At 35.1% G+C, this 16,011-nt stretch overlaps 1 protein-coding gene across 5 annotated transcripts in view; it reads left to right on the top strand.

Moving 5' to 3' along the window:
- USP34 (ubiquitin specific peptidase 34) overlaps nt 1-16,011 on the top strand; it is a 248,246-nt gene that overhangs the window by 209,533 nt on the left and 22,702 nt on the right. For all 5 annotated transcript variants that reach the window (XR_008289340.1, XM_053200642.1, XM_027072388.2 and 2 more), the window contains 10 exons: nt 2,029-2,109; nt 3,840-3,925; nt 4,524-4,692; nt 4,797-4,871; nt 5,985-6,136; nt 9,624-9,672; nt 9,753-9,857; nt 9,937-9,981; nt 10,897-11,001; nt 12,033-12,180. Coding sequence is in view for 4 of the 5 variants with exons in the window: in XM_053200642.1 (XP_053056617.1) it covers nt 2,029-2,109; nt 3,840-3,925; nt 4,524-4,692; nt 4,797-4,871; nt 5,985-6,136; nt 9,624-9,672; nt 9,753-9,857; nt 9,937-9,981; nt 10,897-11,001; nt 12,033-12,180 (1,015 nt within the window). In the remaining variant the exon portion in view is untranslated. The remainder of the gene's footprint in view (nt 1-2,028; nt 2,110-3,839; nt 3,926-4,523; nt 4,693-4,796; nt 4,872-5,984; nt 6,137-9,623; nt 9,673-9,752; nt 9,858-9,936; nt 9,982-10,896; nt 11,002-12,032; nt 12,181-16,011) is intronic.

Genomic DNA, 16,011 nt, shown 5'->3' with positions numbered 1-16,011 from the left:
CCCGATGTGGGGCTCGAACCCACAGACTGCAAGATCATGACCTGAACTGAAGTCAGACAACCAACTAGCCACCCAGGTGCCCTGAAGATATTTTTCTTATGTATAAGTTCATCTGATTGTGCCTTGAAGCAGTGGGATTAGAGAATCTGATCGTTGTAGAATACAAATACAAAGCCATGATTTTTTAAAACTTTGTAATGAGCATTTCAGAACGAGCACAAAAGTAGAAAGATAATGAACTCTTGGGTACCTATCACCCAGTTTCAACAAATAGTAACATTATTTTGTTTCCATCTCTTCCTCGTGTCTGTTTTGAGGTATCTTAAAGCAAACCCAGATAGCATATCATACACATCCATGAGTACTGAGTATGTATCTCTGATGAGAACTTTAAAAAATATAAATAACCATGATTCCATACTCCTAGTAAAATTAGAAGTGGTTCCTCAACATCATCCAATGCTCACTTTGTGTTCACTTTTCTCTAGTTGTCTAAAACATGATTTCGCAGTGCCTGGGTGGCTCAGTTGGTTGAGTGCGGACTTAGGCTCAGGTCATGATCTCGCTGTCTGTGAATTTGAGCCCCACATCGGACTCTTTTGCTAATAGTTTAGAGCCTGGAGCCTGCTTTGGATCCTGTCTCCCTCTTTCTCTGCCCCTCCCCCACTTGTGCTCGGCCTCTCTCTCTCTCTCTCTCTCCCCCTCCCTCCCTCTCCCTCCCTCCCTCTCCCTGTCAAAAATAAACATTAAAAAAAAATTTTTTTAACATTTTTTGGGGCCACCTGGCTCGGCCCAGTGGTCTAAGCATCCAACTTTGGCTCAGGTCATGATCTCAGTTCATGAGTTCGAGGCCCATATCTGGCTGTCTGCTGTCAGTGCAGAGCCAGCTTCAGATCCTCTGTCTCCCTATCTACCCCCACCCCCAAATAAACAAACATTAAAAAAAATTTTTTTTTTTAATTTTTTTTTAACGTTTATTTATTTTTGGGACAGAGAGAGACAGAGCATGAACGGGGGGAGGGGCAGAGAGAGAGGGAGACACAGAATCGGAAACAGGCTTCAGGCTCTGAGCCATCAGCCCAGAGCCTGACGCGGGGCTCGAACTCACGGACCGCAAGATCGTGACCTGAGCTGAAGTCGGACGCTTAACCGACTGCGCCACCCAGGCGCCCCTAAAAAATTTTTTTTAATGTTTTTCTTCTCTCAGTTTGCTTGTTTGAAGTAGTATTTAAACAAAGGCTACATTTTGCTTTTGTCTCATAAATCAACTTTCATCTGTAGCATTTGATAACTTTTTTTTCTCTTTGCTACTTTGTCATTTGATCTGCAGAATTCTCTACATGCTTGTTTTGACTGATTGTATCCTTCTGGTGTTAGTTAACAAGTTCCTCTATTCTCCACCCCTTTCGTGTTTTCATATATAGTGTTGCCACTACACACACACACACACACACACACACACACACACACACGTATATATGTGTGTGTGTGTGTGTGGAGTTAAAATTCTCTACACTTGTCAGTAATTGTGTATATGCACACAGTAAAATTCAGTATTACAGGAGTTAAGTGATTAAGAGATATCTGGAAATCATTGAGAATTGTCTTAGCATAAAGAAGTATTTTTTGTTATCAAGGGAACATAATTTCTTTTTAAACAGAAAAAAATGAATCAATACATCATGTTATTAATAGGAACAAAAGATAACTGCAGTCTGACATCTGTGAGAAATAAGAGGAAAATAGTATTCCATTTTATTATGTTAAGGGCTGTAGGTTGCCATGATGCAGGTTGTACACTGTGATGTAGGTGGCATTCATGAAATTCTGTAGTTAGAGTACCCTGATTGTGACTTTTGGCATTTTAGAGTTTTGGACTTTGTAACAGTTAAAGAATCTGTTTTGGTAAGAACTTAAACTAACGGAAACATTGACTAGAAGTAAAATCCTTATGTGATTTTTTTTTTTTTTAAATCCTATATTTAACAAGTATTGGTTGAATGTTTATATCACACTATTTTTCTACAGTGGTTTTTGGACCGTATGGCTGATGATGACTGGTGGCCAATGCAGATACTAATTAAGTGCCCTAATCAAATTGTGAGACAGGTAAGAAAAAGAGTGTTTGAAAAAGAGGTAGCCTTCAAACTAATAATTCTAATTTGCCTGTGAATGTATTTTAACCCAGCATTGAAAAGTAGTTTGAAAAGATTGACCTCTTACCAAAAAAATAATTTTGCTGTTGTTTCATCAGCTTCTTTTAGCAAATCAACTATCTTTCCAACCAAGTGATTAAAACCATTCACATTTCCTGGTTGTAGGAAGATAGCTTTAACTCCCTGTTCTCTCAGATCCTACTGTGGCTGCTTTCTGAGTTGTACTGATTCTTTTTCAGAACCTTAGATATTCTAACCATGGTAGAGTGTTGTAATGGCCTTAAAAATTAAATGAATAGTATATTACATTTCTGTGAAAGATTTTGAACTGTCACATGAAACAATTTGTGTCTCCTTAAATCTTTGGGAAAATTAGACAAAAAAAAAGTAAATATTTTATATTCACTTATGACACAGAACCGAAAATTTAATCTGAAAATGCCACTTTTCCCTTATTACTGGCAAACAATTTTTACACCATAAAATTAATCAAAACCTTTCAAAGTGTAAAATACAGTAGTTCTATCCCCAGACTTATGCACCCATCATCTAATTTTTATAATCCTGCTAAGAGAAACTCCATACCTATTAAGTCACTCCCCATTTTATCCTGTTGCTTCTTTTCAGCCACTAACGACAGCCCCTTATCTATGAATTTGCCTGCTTAATGATATGGATTTGCTTATTTAATGATAATTGGAGTCACACATTTTGTGGTATTTTATGATTGTCACTGATTTAGCAGTGTTTTCAAGGTTTATCCATGTTGTAGCATGTATCTGTACTTTTTTGCCAAATTGTATTGCACTGAATGGATATACTAAATATTGTTTATCCATTCAGCAGTTGATGAACATTTGGGATGTTTTCACTTGGCTATTTTGAATAATGCTGCTCTGAACATTTGTGTACAAATATTTGTGTGGACATATGTTTTCAGTTATTTTGGGTATCTACCTAGGAGTGGAATTCCTGGGTCATATGGTCACTCTAGGTTTAGTATTTTAGGAACAACCAAAAATTTCCATGGTGTCTGCACCAGTTTATGTTCCCACCAGCAATCTATGAGATTTCTTTTTTTCACTGTCTTCTTCAGCATTTGTTACTGTCTTTTTGATTTTAGCTCTCCTAATGTGTGTGTAGTTAGTATGTCATTGTGGTTTTAGTTTGCATTTCCCTAATACTTAATGATAGTGAACATCTTTTCATGTGCTTAGTGGCTATTTGTATATTTTATTTAGAGAATCCCAACCCTTTTTAATCCATGTTTCTTTTAGATAAACTTAAATCACATTTCCTTCCCCTTGTCATTGACCTCTGATAAGCAGCTATCGTTCCCTATTCCACTCTTTTAAAGAGATGGATGCTAAGTTTTCTGTTCTGTATATCTCCATTAATCAAGAGGTTTTTATGAAGCTTTGTGGGTTTTTTGTGTGTGTTTTCTATTACTGAAATGTATAGTTTATTGTTGTTTTTTCATTTATTACAAAAGTGATTATTTTTAAGCTACCTTTACCTTATATTTTTAGTCCAGGTGAGATGTCAGAAGAGCTTTAGAATGTCAAAAGATAATCTGTGGGGAAAAGAAATGGTTGGCACAGAGTTTTGAATCATGTTAATTTTTTAGTATCTCTATTACCTGATAAAGTTGGCTCTTAGATTGTTATAACTTTTCGTTTATAGATGTTTCAGCGTTTGTGTATCCATGTGATTCAGAGACTTAGGCCTGTGCATGCTCATCTTTATCTACAACCAGGAATGGAAGATGGGTAAGAAGTGCCTTTTGAACATTTTATTTTTAAGCTTTTTAATTATCCACCTACAGAGTATTTTTAAATATCCACAGTGAAACATTTGGATTCTTCTATTTAAAAATAATCTGTAATGATACCGATCAAGGAGAGAAAACTTTTTTTTTTTAATTTTTTTTTTTTTCAACGTTTATTTATTTTTGGGACAGAGAGAGACAGAGCATGAACGGGGGAGGGGCAGAGAGAGAGGGAGACACAGAATCGGAAACAGGCTCCAGGCTCTGAGCCATCAGCCCAGAGCCCAACGCGGGGCTCGAAGTCACGGACCATGAGCTCGTGACCTGAGTCGAAGTCAGACGCTCAACCGACTGCGCCACCCAGGCGCCCCAAGGAGAGAAAACTTTTATTTTTGATCTTCAAAATTGTCTACAAGTAACTTCATGATTGAGTTAGCCAGACACAATAATTAGAATCCACCTACTTAAATTATTATAATTCGTATTGCAGTCTATTGCAAAGATGAAAGATAAATTTGGGTTTTTAAAAACATCTCTCCTTCCAGAATATCTATCCCCAGACTTCATACTGTCTCTGAGATATTAAATTATATTTTCAGGTCAGATGATATGGATGCCTCAGTGGAAGATATTGGTGGTCGTTCGTGTGTCACTAGATTTGTGAGAACTCTGTTATTAATTATGGAACATGGTGTAAAACCTCACAGTAAACATCTTACAGAATACTTTGCCTTCCTTTATGAATTTGCCAAAATGGGTGAAGAAGAGGTAAAGCTATATCTTATTTATTTCTGGGATTATGTACCTGTTTTCAGTATTTAAAACTTCATTGTTTTTATGTTATATTTTTAAATCAATGTTTTTATTTTTAGAGCCAGTTTTTGCTTTCACTGCAAGCCATATCTACAATGGTACATTTTTACATGGGAACCAAAGGGCCTGAAAATGTAAGTGCAGTTCTCTCTCATATTGGGGGATTTAGGGGTCCATGTTTTCAAGTTTGTATCATGGAAAGTCCTTAGACATTAGAACCCTTTAAAGTCTCTTCTGGCCCTGATATTAGATAATGTTAAGGGTCTGAGTTTGGTTGATATTTTTAATGAATGTAGCAAGAGAAGAAATAATCAAATAATGATTTCATTGACAAGGCCCTGGAACAAAGCAAATATATTTAGGCAAAGTGGCCACCACCTGTTTTGGAGTCCTATCAAACGTATGTCATCTCAGTGAACATTTTTGCTGGCCGTATTTTTAAGCCCTTTGCTATTGAGTTTGTAAAATCTTCCAAAAATTTAAGTAGCTGGTCTATTCATAATTATGAAAGTATTATATGAACTTTGTCTTGTCTGTGACGACCACATTGGCTTGTGCCCTATTTTTACTGTTGTTACCTCCGTTTTACAGATCAGGAACTTGAGGCTTAAAGAAGTTAACTTGTTTTAGACCACAGTGAATTGGGCTTTGATCTTTGGTTAGACTCCTGAGCTAAACTGTTAAACCATTAAACAGTAATGCTTCTCAGAATATGGGCTTTTACTACCTAATTCCTGCCTATATTGTGACCTGTTCAGACTGCTTTTCTTTTGCTTTTTAAATCATAAAATGTCTTCAGCCTCTTACATTTCAAAGCCCAAGTGCATATCTCTTTGGAAGACTTACTATTTGGATTATCTGAACACTATTAATTTGTGTAACTGGCATTTTTATTAAATAGGAAATGCTGTTTTATCATACTCATATAAAAGTTGATCTTGATTTATCTTCCAAGGGACTTGCCTGTAAGAAAAAAGAAATTGTTAAAAGATTTATCCCCGTAGGTGAGGTGTAAATAGTCACGGTGTTGAGAATCATTGTTCTTTACAGTTCTGCCTGCTGTGTCTAAAGTTGTCCTGAATGTTGTTTAAACTCTTAAAAGTTAAGGTTAGGCCTTTGTGTGGTTGTTCTTTAATACATGCTCCTGCCACCATTTACATAGGGTAGTTTTGTAAAAGATTCAAGTTATTTTCTCTCTGGATAATTCAGTATTAACATATTAGTTCTAACATTTTGTTCTGTTCTAGCCTCAAGTTGAAGTATTATCAGAGGAAGAAGGGGAAGAAGAGGAGGAGGAAGAAGATATTCTCTCTCTGGCAGAAGAAAAGTACAGGCCGGCTGCCCTGGAAAAAATGATAGCTTTAGTTGCTCTGTTGGTTGAACAATCTCGCTCAGAAAGGTGAAATGTTTCAACATTCAAAATGCTTAAAGCATGTTTGATTTTATTCCTTCTACATACTTGTTTTACCACTACTAGCTTTTGTTACATAATTCCTTTTAAATAACACCACTATTTATCAACTCTTGTGGCATAAGTATTTCAATCTTTTGTATCAAACTCTTACTTTCACTGAGTCATGTTAGAAATATACGTTGAAGAAATATACAGTAAAATATTTAGCAAAATTAAATGTGCGTTCATCCTTTGACCTAGCAATGCTACTTCCAGAAATGTGTGCCCCAAATACAGAAAGATGTATGTACAGTGATATTTATTGAAGTAGTTAGTTTATAACAGCAGAAGACTGGAAATATCCACCAAAAGGGGATTAGTTGACAAAAGCCGGCATCCACTCAGTAGAATACTCTATTGCTGAAGAAAAAAAGCATGGGAAATTATCTGTACTACCATGGAGAGGTGTTTAGGATAAATATTACTAAAAAAAAAAGCACGGTGGAGAAAACTGTGTATAGTATGATACTTTTTAAGAAAGGGGAGGCTATAAGGGGAGAGTGGGGGAGAGAGAGATTGAGAGCATGTACACCCAATTTCCATTATTCCTCATTATGGATCTCCTGTTTCCAGATCTGCCTACTTGCTAGGATTTATTGCAATCCCAAAATAAGTACTCATGGCGCTTTTACAGTCATTTTTTGTGGGCTGCAGATGTACATGTGCAGAGTGGCAAAAAATTAGTTACCTGACACACATTTTTCTAGCCAAGGTCAAACATGATGACACTGTGCCTTCCTGTTTCACTTCTCATGTTGTAAACAAATATCTTTTTCATGGTTTATGCCATGTTCGTCACATTTGTGCTTTTTTAGTGGCTTGGTATTTAAAATTGCCCCCATATATAGTGCTAAGTGCTGTCTAGTGTTTCTAAGCCCATTAAGTCCGTAATGTGCCTTAAAGAGAAAATGCACATTAGACAAGCTTCATTCAGGTATCAGTTATAGTATTATTTGCTGTGACTTCACTGCTAATGAACAACATATATTAAAGTATCTTTAAATAGAAACACACATAAAACAAGGTAACGTATTGATTGGTTGAAGAAAATGTTGTGACCAGAGGCTCACAAGAGCCAACCTTGTATTTCCCTTATGATTAAATAATCACTAATTCAATGTTTGCAGCACTTTATAGAACATAAGTACTACAATAACAAGAATTTGCTGTATTTTTTAAAATTGAAGTCTAAATTGAGAAAAAAAAAGTAGGTTCCTGTGGTTGGGGGAGGGGAAAACAGACTAGAAAGGACAGAAATGAAAGCTTGACTTCTATGAATATATGTTGTTGTTTTTTTTTTAGATTTAACTTGTAATCATGTAAATGTTTTATATAAGTGAATTAATAAAATGCAATCCCTAAAAACCAAAAGCAGACTGAAATAAATGAACTATATATTGACCTGGTGGCATAGTCATTGGAGAGGAATTCATTAAAATGACTTTAGAGCACATTAACTGTAAATTCCTAGTTGTACATGAAAGACAAAAAGAATTGTAAAATTATCCTAAACTGTTTTACTAAGTATATTGTTAATAATGTAATTGTGGTTATTATTCTGAAACAAACGTATATTATAGAATAAAGCAAATAGTAATTGTCAATGTCATTCGAAACGAAGATTTTCAGCAAAAGAAGGAAGAAATAGAGAGAATATTTTAGGTTTTTTATATAAGTTCTTTAAAACTAAATTTGAATTTGGGAAGATCAGTAGAGTTTATGGTGTATTTTGTCTTAAGCAAACAAAAAATGTTTTATATACTCCGATTTTCTGAAAGGGCTTAGAAATCTTGCCCAACCCAGAATCCATGTGTGCCACTGGCATCTGGATTATAGTCTCCAGATATCATTTCCTGTGGTAAAAAAATCAGGATTCCTTGAAAAAAAAAAAAAAAGGCCAATTCCAGGTCTTGGGCAAGAAAGAAATGGGTCGTTTTGCAAAGCAGAGACCATCAGAGACTACTGAAATTATTTATGTTAAAAGGACTCAACCAATTTAAGGATATTTCTACTGGTTATAGATTGGATAACCTGAGTATCAGTAATATAAGAATAATTACAAGTGGACAAAAATGTAAAATGCATCACAGATGTTTAAATCCATGAGTTTGTAATGGTGCCTAAAAATTAACAAACAAAATACTTGTAACCTTTGGAGTATAGTAGGAAACCAAATCATAATTTTGGAAACTTATTAATAAAGGAATGATATCAAGCATTTATCTTATCAGCAAGAATTATCCCTCATGGCAACCAATGGGTAAATGAGAGGAAGTTTGCTGTCTTGGAGGTATTTGAGCTAATAAATGAGCAAGTAATGCTGGAGTTAGTATGTCTGTATTTTGCAACCTGAATGAAGTAATGGATCTAGGAAATGATCATCATTGACTGAAAATGCTACAAAAAGACAGCCTTTCATTTTGTGCCTCCTGATGAAAGTCAATACCATCTCCTATAAAGCATGCTTGATTAAAAAGATCAAACCTAGATATGATCAAGTCTCTAGATCTAAACTACCAGTTTACAGGAAATACGGCGTCAGAGGAACATGTTAAAGCAACACCCCAAGGATACAGTGAACAAAATGGAAATGTGGGATATTCTTCAAGACGAACCACCTACTTTCTTCAGTTCATAAATTGCAAGATAAAAATAAAATTGGAGGGGAAACCAGTAGTCTCTAAGATACTTAAAAGACATTTGAACCACTTGGAACAGAGGACTTTATGTGGATCTTGATTCAAACAGATTAAATATTAAAAATTTTTTTAGAAACTTGAGGTAATCATACACTGGATATTGTATGATAGTAAAGAATTGTGGATTTATTTTAAGTGTGAGTAATGGTAGTATGGATGTTTTTTAAATTTTTCTGTTAGAAATATATACTGAAGTTTTTGGATTAAATGGTAAAATACCTGGAATTGCTTTAGAATAGTCCGTATTGAGTGAGTGAGAGGTACAAATGAAACAAGCCTGGTCATGAATTAGTAATTTGAAGCTGAGTAATGGGATACTTCCACTATCTTACTGTTTTCCTATGTGTCTGAAATGTTCTATAAGTTATTACAGAAATTATAAACTGGTAACTGAAAACTCTTTAGTATTTCTTATAAGTTCATTTTGTTTTAAAGGATCTCATGTAAAAAAAAAAACTAAGACCCGTTCTAGTGTTTATAATACACAAAACTATAGCGTTAATTAAATGTGAAATAAAGTAGATTTGGGCTTCCACAATTCTGGTATCTTGAAAAATTGTCTAAGAGATGTCTAGCAAGTAAGTTTAGCTAGCAGAAGGTTCAAAAGTCATTTTGTGTTAGTGGTTTGGTACAGTTGTAATTGAATTGGCAGTTTTGATGCATGTCATGATGCAAACAGCTGTAACGTAGCACAGAGGGAAGAAAAACTTATTTCCACTAATGTTTCCTTTCAGGCATTTGACATTATCACAGACTGACATGGCAGCATTAACAGGAGGAAAGGTAATACTTTCTATATTAGAGGATTTGATAATCGCACAAATAATAATGGTTCTTAAATGAACAACTTTTACTTTTAACAGGGATTCCCCTTCTTGTTTCAACATATTCGTGATGGCATCAATATAAGACAAACTTGTAATCTGATTTTCAGCCTCTGTCGATACAATAATCGACTTGCAGAACATGTAAGTGCTGAGATACAGTCTTAAAGTTTTTTGGTAATTTTTAAAAGAATGTTCTGAAATCCTTCTTTTTCTGTTTTAGATTGTGTCTATGCTTTTCACATCAATAGCAAAGTTGACTCCTGAGGTATGTACACATTAGCTAATTCATGTTTTTAAGACTACTAGTGCTTTCAAATAAACCTTTCTAATTGTTCTTGAAAAAATACCAAGGTTTCTCCCATAACATAACTTAGTTGTATTTATTTGTTCTAAATGTTTATTTATTTTAATAGAAAGAGCACGAGCAGGGGACTGGAGGGGAGAGAGAGAGAGAGATTTTGCGGGGCTGAAACTCAAAAACCAACACTTAAATGACTGAGCCACCCACGTGCCCCACCACAACTTAGTTTTAAGTGTGTAACTGAATACACTGAATTACCCCTTTGTATTTTGTTATCATAAATGTAATTTTCCCAATTAAATATAAATTTACATATAAGTTTAACATACTAGAATGCCACCTAGATAGTAACCTTTGAAGTTTGATTTGAAGCATATATCATAATTGTGTTTAAGGAAAAAATAGACCAACCAGGACTCGGCATAGATGAAAAAGATATGGAAAATATAGTAATATAGTATTATATAAAAGTATTTTTGTAAAATGGTAATGTTACAGCCACTTTAGTGATACATACTTGTCAAATATTAATGTAAATTACACCTTAGTGATGAAGGGATGCTACATGAAACTTTTAACCTAAATTGTTCCAAGTACCAAGCTTGTCTCAATAATGAGTTTTGATTTGCTTTTTTTCCAAGTTGACATCCCGAAGAATATGTGTTTTCTGTTACATGTGGTACCCTTGCAATTGACTTTGTATCCCAGGGACTTTGTATCCCTGCTGCTTTATGATAGTTCAGTTTATATGCAGGAGTTCTGAGGTCTTGTAACACAGATTTAAATGTGAATGTGTAGAAGAGTTTTACGTGTTTCTTTTCTGCAGAAACAGAGGGGTTCAAATACATTTAAATGCACAGGTATATATGTGTCTTACAGGCAGCCAATCCTTTCTTCAAACTGTTGACTATGCTAATGGAGTTTGCTGGTGGACCTCCAGGAATGCCTCCCTTTGCATCTTACATTCTGCAGAGGATATGGGAGGTAAGTAAGTCTTGCAGTAGATATTTTAGTATTTGTTTTTCTGAGAATTTTATTTTCCTAATGAAGTCATTAAGTACCAGTTTCTTCTTAGGTAATCCAAAATGGTTTAAGTAAGTCACAAGCCAGGGAAGAAGGCTTTAGTCAGGAGGTTTGGGGTTAAAAAGAGTTCTTGTCTAGTCTCCCACTCACTTTAAAGAAGGTCTTTAAAGACTTTCTTGTAGAGTCATAGAAAAAAGCCTTTAGCCAATCTAGGGTGCTCATTCCCCTCTCCTCAAAAAGGATTCTGTGAAGTGATAGGATCTTAGAAATACAAGCCAACTGTTTTCAGCAGTTGACAGAAATGGTAGAGGAAGTACCAACAGCTTCCTCTCTTTCAGAGTTGCTGTTGTGGTCACCGAATTTCTTTTTAGTGAGCGTGAGGAAACCTACTCTCTAGACCAGGGGTCAGCAAACTTTTTCTCTAACTGGTCAGTTAGTAAACATTTTAGGCTTTGTGGGCCCTGTGATCTCGCTTGCAAACACTCCACTGCTACTTTAGCATAAAACCATCTAGACGGTACATAATGAGCGGGTAAGGCCCAAAAGCCATAGTTTTCCAACTCTAGATTCCTAGGTTTCCTTTTCCCATGAAAAAAATCTCTCTAGCAGTGCAGTTACTATTTTTCATTCTCATGAGCAGTAATAGATTAGGCAAGCAATAAGAAAAATAAAGATGAGAAACTTTATAGAATTAAAAGCATTATTAATTAAGTTTATAAATTTAACAAGACCTAAAAATCATTGAATTCTCTTCCTGGTTCTGTGTTAGAGCCCTTGGTTATTTTAATTTTATTTTGTAAACTAATGTCAGATTTTTCTGAATGATAGACATAGCTTTAAAAGTGGAGGAAAACATGGGTGAAACTTTTAGGCTCTAGTTTTCAAAAGTCTGTCTTGGCTGTAAGTGTTTAATGGTATATACCAAAAGTAAGTAAAACAGTAACTGTTCAATCAGTTGGTTTTATATTCCGTTCTTGTCATTTTATTTGTAGGTAATTGAATACAATCCTTCTCAGTGTCTGGATTGGTTGGCAGTACAGACACCCCGAAATAAACTGGCACACAGCTGGGTCCTGCAGAATATGGAAAACTGGGTCGAGCGGTTTCTCTTGGCTCACAATTATCCTAGAGTCAGGACTTGTAAGTCACATATTCAGAACTTATCGAACCATTTGTTCCAAGTTTTGCTTTTGTTTGTTTTTTAAGGTGACTATAGTATGCCCATTGTTGTATGGAGCAAAGGCTCTTGGAGATACTGTTCTTAAAGGCCAAAGTTACATTAGTATTTGGAAACCTATGACCATGTTTTTTAAATATCTGCAATGTTTTTGGTGTCTTAAGGATAAGAAACTGTCCTGTTTTGGGTGACCTAACCACCGCTACCATTTTTGTTTCCTTGCTTAACAGACAACAAAAGATGATCAGCATTAAATGAACAGAATAAAGGATCATAAAATCCTATTTTAAAAGTGACCTCAAGGCTAAGAGTAAAGTAATAATAAAAACATAGAGCAAGCTGAGAGAAAATATTCACTGAAGTTATGGGAGTTAAATGATAAATCCTTTACACAGGCTGGAAGGGAACAAACAAAGATCTTGGAAGACAGGTGGACAAATACGAAGAATAGATATTTCACAGATTAGAAAATTGCTTGTAACTAAATAGAATATTTCCTCTTTTGATAATATTCAAAGAAACAAAAATCAGAATAGTATTTTTAAATTTCTTTAATCACTAAATTTAAAATCATATTTCCTAGCTGTCTGCTGAAAAGGCCTAGAATCAGTGACATTGCAGTAGCAACAGGCACATCAAATACCCAGATCTCTGTTTCTAAACACTATTCTCTGATAAAACAAATAATAGCCCTTTGAAGAAATGGCTGATTCTAGGACTGGGGCAAGATGAGCCTGGAGCATCTTGTAAGACCAGAAAGTAAAGAAGTATTCAAAAAACAAAATAATGGGGGTATATCAAAGGGACACAAGACCAACCTGAAAGAATTCCCAGTGGCTAAAGCTGGAACAATTTGGGTAAAAAAATAAATAACATATCACTGGATTGTACCAGCAGTGTAAAATAAATAGCCCTGAATCCGTACTGATGAATAGTTAAGTAAATAAATGGAGACAAATCTCCCATACAGAAGAATCCTAAATAATTTATGTACATCCTTCAAGAAGGTGGAGCTTAATCTCCCAACCCCTTGAGTATGAGTTTGGTGACTTGCTTTCAAAGAGTAGATGGTGGGGGGGGGGGTTGTTAGTTTAACTTTAAGTGAAGAAATTTGACAAACATAAACTCAGCCAGGTGATTAAGGTTAACATCAATGATATGTGTTGATAGCATGTACCCTTGATATTCTTGATGTAATACGATGTGTAAAGGGCACCTTACCTGTGTGTTCTTCCCTACAAAAACCCATAAGTTGAGTCTAATAGTGATAAACAAGAGACAGACTCCATTTGAGGGACATTATTCAAAAATACCTGACCCCAGTAATCCTCAAAACTGTCAAGGTTTCGAAAAGCGAGGAGAGCCTGAGAAACTGTCACAGTTAAGAGGAGCTTAAGGATTCATGATAACTAAATGTAATGTATCCTAGATCCAAAATAAAAGAACATTAAGGCAAAACTAATAAAATCTAAAGTATGGAGGTTAGTTAAAAGTAGTGGTTCCTTAGTTACAACAAATGTACCATAGTAATAATAGATGTTAATAATAGGAGAAAGGGGGAAAAGAGTGTATGGGAACTGTGTTTTCTGCCTACTCTAAAATTTTGTTTAATGTTTACTTTTGAGAAAGCATGAGCAGGGGAGGAGCAGAGAGAGAGGAGACACAGAATCCAAAGCAGGCTGGATCCAGGTTCCAAGCTATTGGCAAAGAGCCCGACGTGGGGCCCAAAGTCATGAACCATGAGATCATGACCTGAGCCAAAGTTGGAAGCTTACCCGACTGAGCCACCCTGGCACTCCTGTTCTACTTATTGTAAAATTAAAAGATTACTTGGGGAAAACATCTTAAACTTGTGGGTACACGTGGATTGGCATTGGTACTCATAGGCTCATTTTTCCTGCCACTTATGTAACTCAATAGTAATGGGTTATTTGTAAATGCTGACATGTATGTTGGTGGCATTCATGTCCTGACTTCTCATCATAAAGCAATAAAAAAAACTTACACTAAACCCAAAAAAAATTTTTTTTTTAAACAAATGGTTACTCCTAATATTCATGACAGTACTGAGGATATGGTATTCTCATACATGGCAGTGAAGTAAGTTAACATTACGGTATGAAAGGCCATTTAGCAATATGTATCAAGACACTTCAAAATGCTTTGCCCTTTTTATATTCAGTAGTATCATTTGAAGGATTCCAATAGAAGTAAGTCATCTAATGTATGGATGCCTAAATAGCATTAGTTATAATTGTGAAAAATTAAAAACTGGATGTTCAGCTGGGAAATAAATTGTTATAATGAATCATTTAAAAATTATAATAGTTTTAGGGGTGCCTGGGTGGCTCAGTCCGTTAAGTGTCCAACTTTGGCACAGGTCATGATCTCACAGTTGAGTTTGAGCCCCACTTGGGCTAGGATTTTCTCTCTCTCACTCTCTCTCTCTCTCTCTCTCGGTCTCTGTCTCTCTCAAAATAAATAAACTTTAAAAAAATAAAAATTGTAATAGTTTTAGACTATAGTAATATGAAAAAGTGCTTTTGATAATGTAACTTGAAAAAACAGCCAAAATATTTTCATAGAACAATAAACCTTGGAATAAGAATTAGAGTAACATGTATAGAAGAAAAACTACAGAGAAATACTATTAAATCTTACAAAATAATTTTAAGGAATGCTTTAGAATGTTTAGAGAAAAGAAGAAAAATGGAGGCATGATAAGTGTCTTAAAATAGTTGAAGAGTTGCCATATAGAAATGGAAGTAGATTTGTCCTAAGTTCTCTCTAGCATAGAACTTAAATAAAGGAACTCTTCAGTCATAGCAAGGCAGTTTTTAACAAAATGGTCTGTTCTTTCATATTGACCTTCTTAACTATTCTCAGTGATAACCATAATTTAAAAGCTGTGTATTTCTCCCAAGGAGAACTTACTTTTTATTTAAAAGCAGATAGCTCTTCAAGAAATAAATAGATGGTTTGGTATATGATAAAGCAAAGCTAAATGTTAATTGTGGAATTTAAGTGGGTCTTTATTTTATTTTATTTTTAATTTTTTTTTTAACATTTATTTATTTTTGAGACAGAGAGCGTGAACAGGGAAGGGGCAGAGAGAGAGGGAGACACAGAATCTGAAATAGGCTCCAGGCTCTGAGCTGTCAGCACAGACCCTGATGCGGGGCTCGAACTCACAGACCGTGAGATCATGACCTGAGCCGAAGTCGGACGCTTAACCGACCGAGCCACCCAGGCGCCCCTTAAGTGGGTCTTTAGTAAAGTTTTTTAAACCTTTCATTGTGTTTGAAAATGTTGCATAATAAAATATTGGGATAAAAATATATAACTTAATCTAAGTTTTTGCTAATCACAAATTGTCTCAGTAGCACCTTAAACAAAAAGTGAACAGAATGACCCTTAAATGCCAAGTTTTAACTTTTGAAACACATACCAAATTGAGCCTAACTGAAAACAGACTAACCAGAGCAACGTATAGAGGGAAAAATATGTAGAGATGGAGTATTGTGCACAAAGTTGTGCATAAAGTTTAATTTGAAATAAATCTTTAAAACAGGTTACAGTTAATCTTAGAAACTAACTTTATTTGCTTTGACAGAACATTGGAAATTATCAAATTATAGGTAGAATAGTAGGAAACAATTAGTAGGCATAGTGAAAAGAGTTAAACTAAGGCATTAGAGTCCTTGAGGTGAGGAGGTTCTATGATGACTTTTTAGGAGCATTAGCTCGTGAATCGGGTATATTTGGGTTTGAATTCCAGCTCTGCCACTAGATGT

This window comes from Acinonyx jubatus, chromosome A3, assembly GCF_027475565.1.
Source record: "Acinonyx jubatus isolate Ajub_Pintada_27869175 chromosome A3, VMU_Ajub_asm_v1.0, whole genome shotgun sequence".
NCBI lineage: Eukaryota > Metazoa > Chordata > Mammalia > Carnivora > Felidae > Acinonyx > Acinonyx jubatus.
Note: the sequence above shows the minus strand (reverse complement) of the source record. Positions and strands in the feature narration are given on the sequence as shown.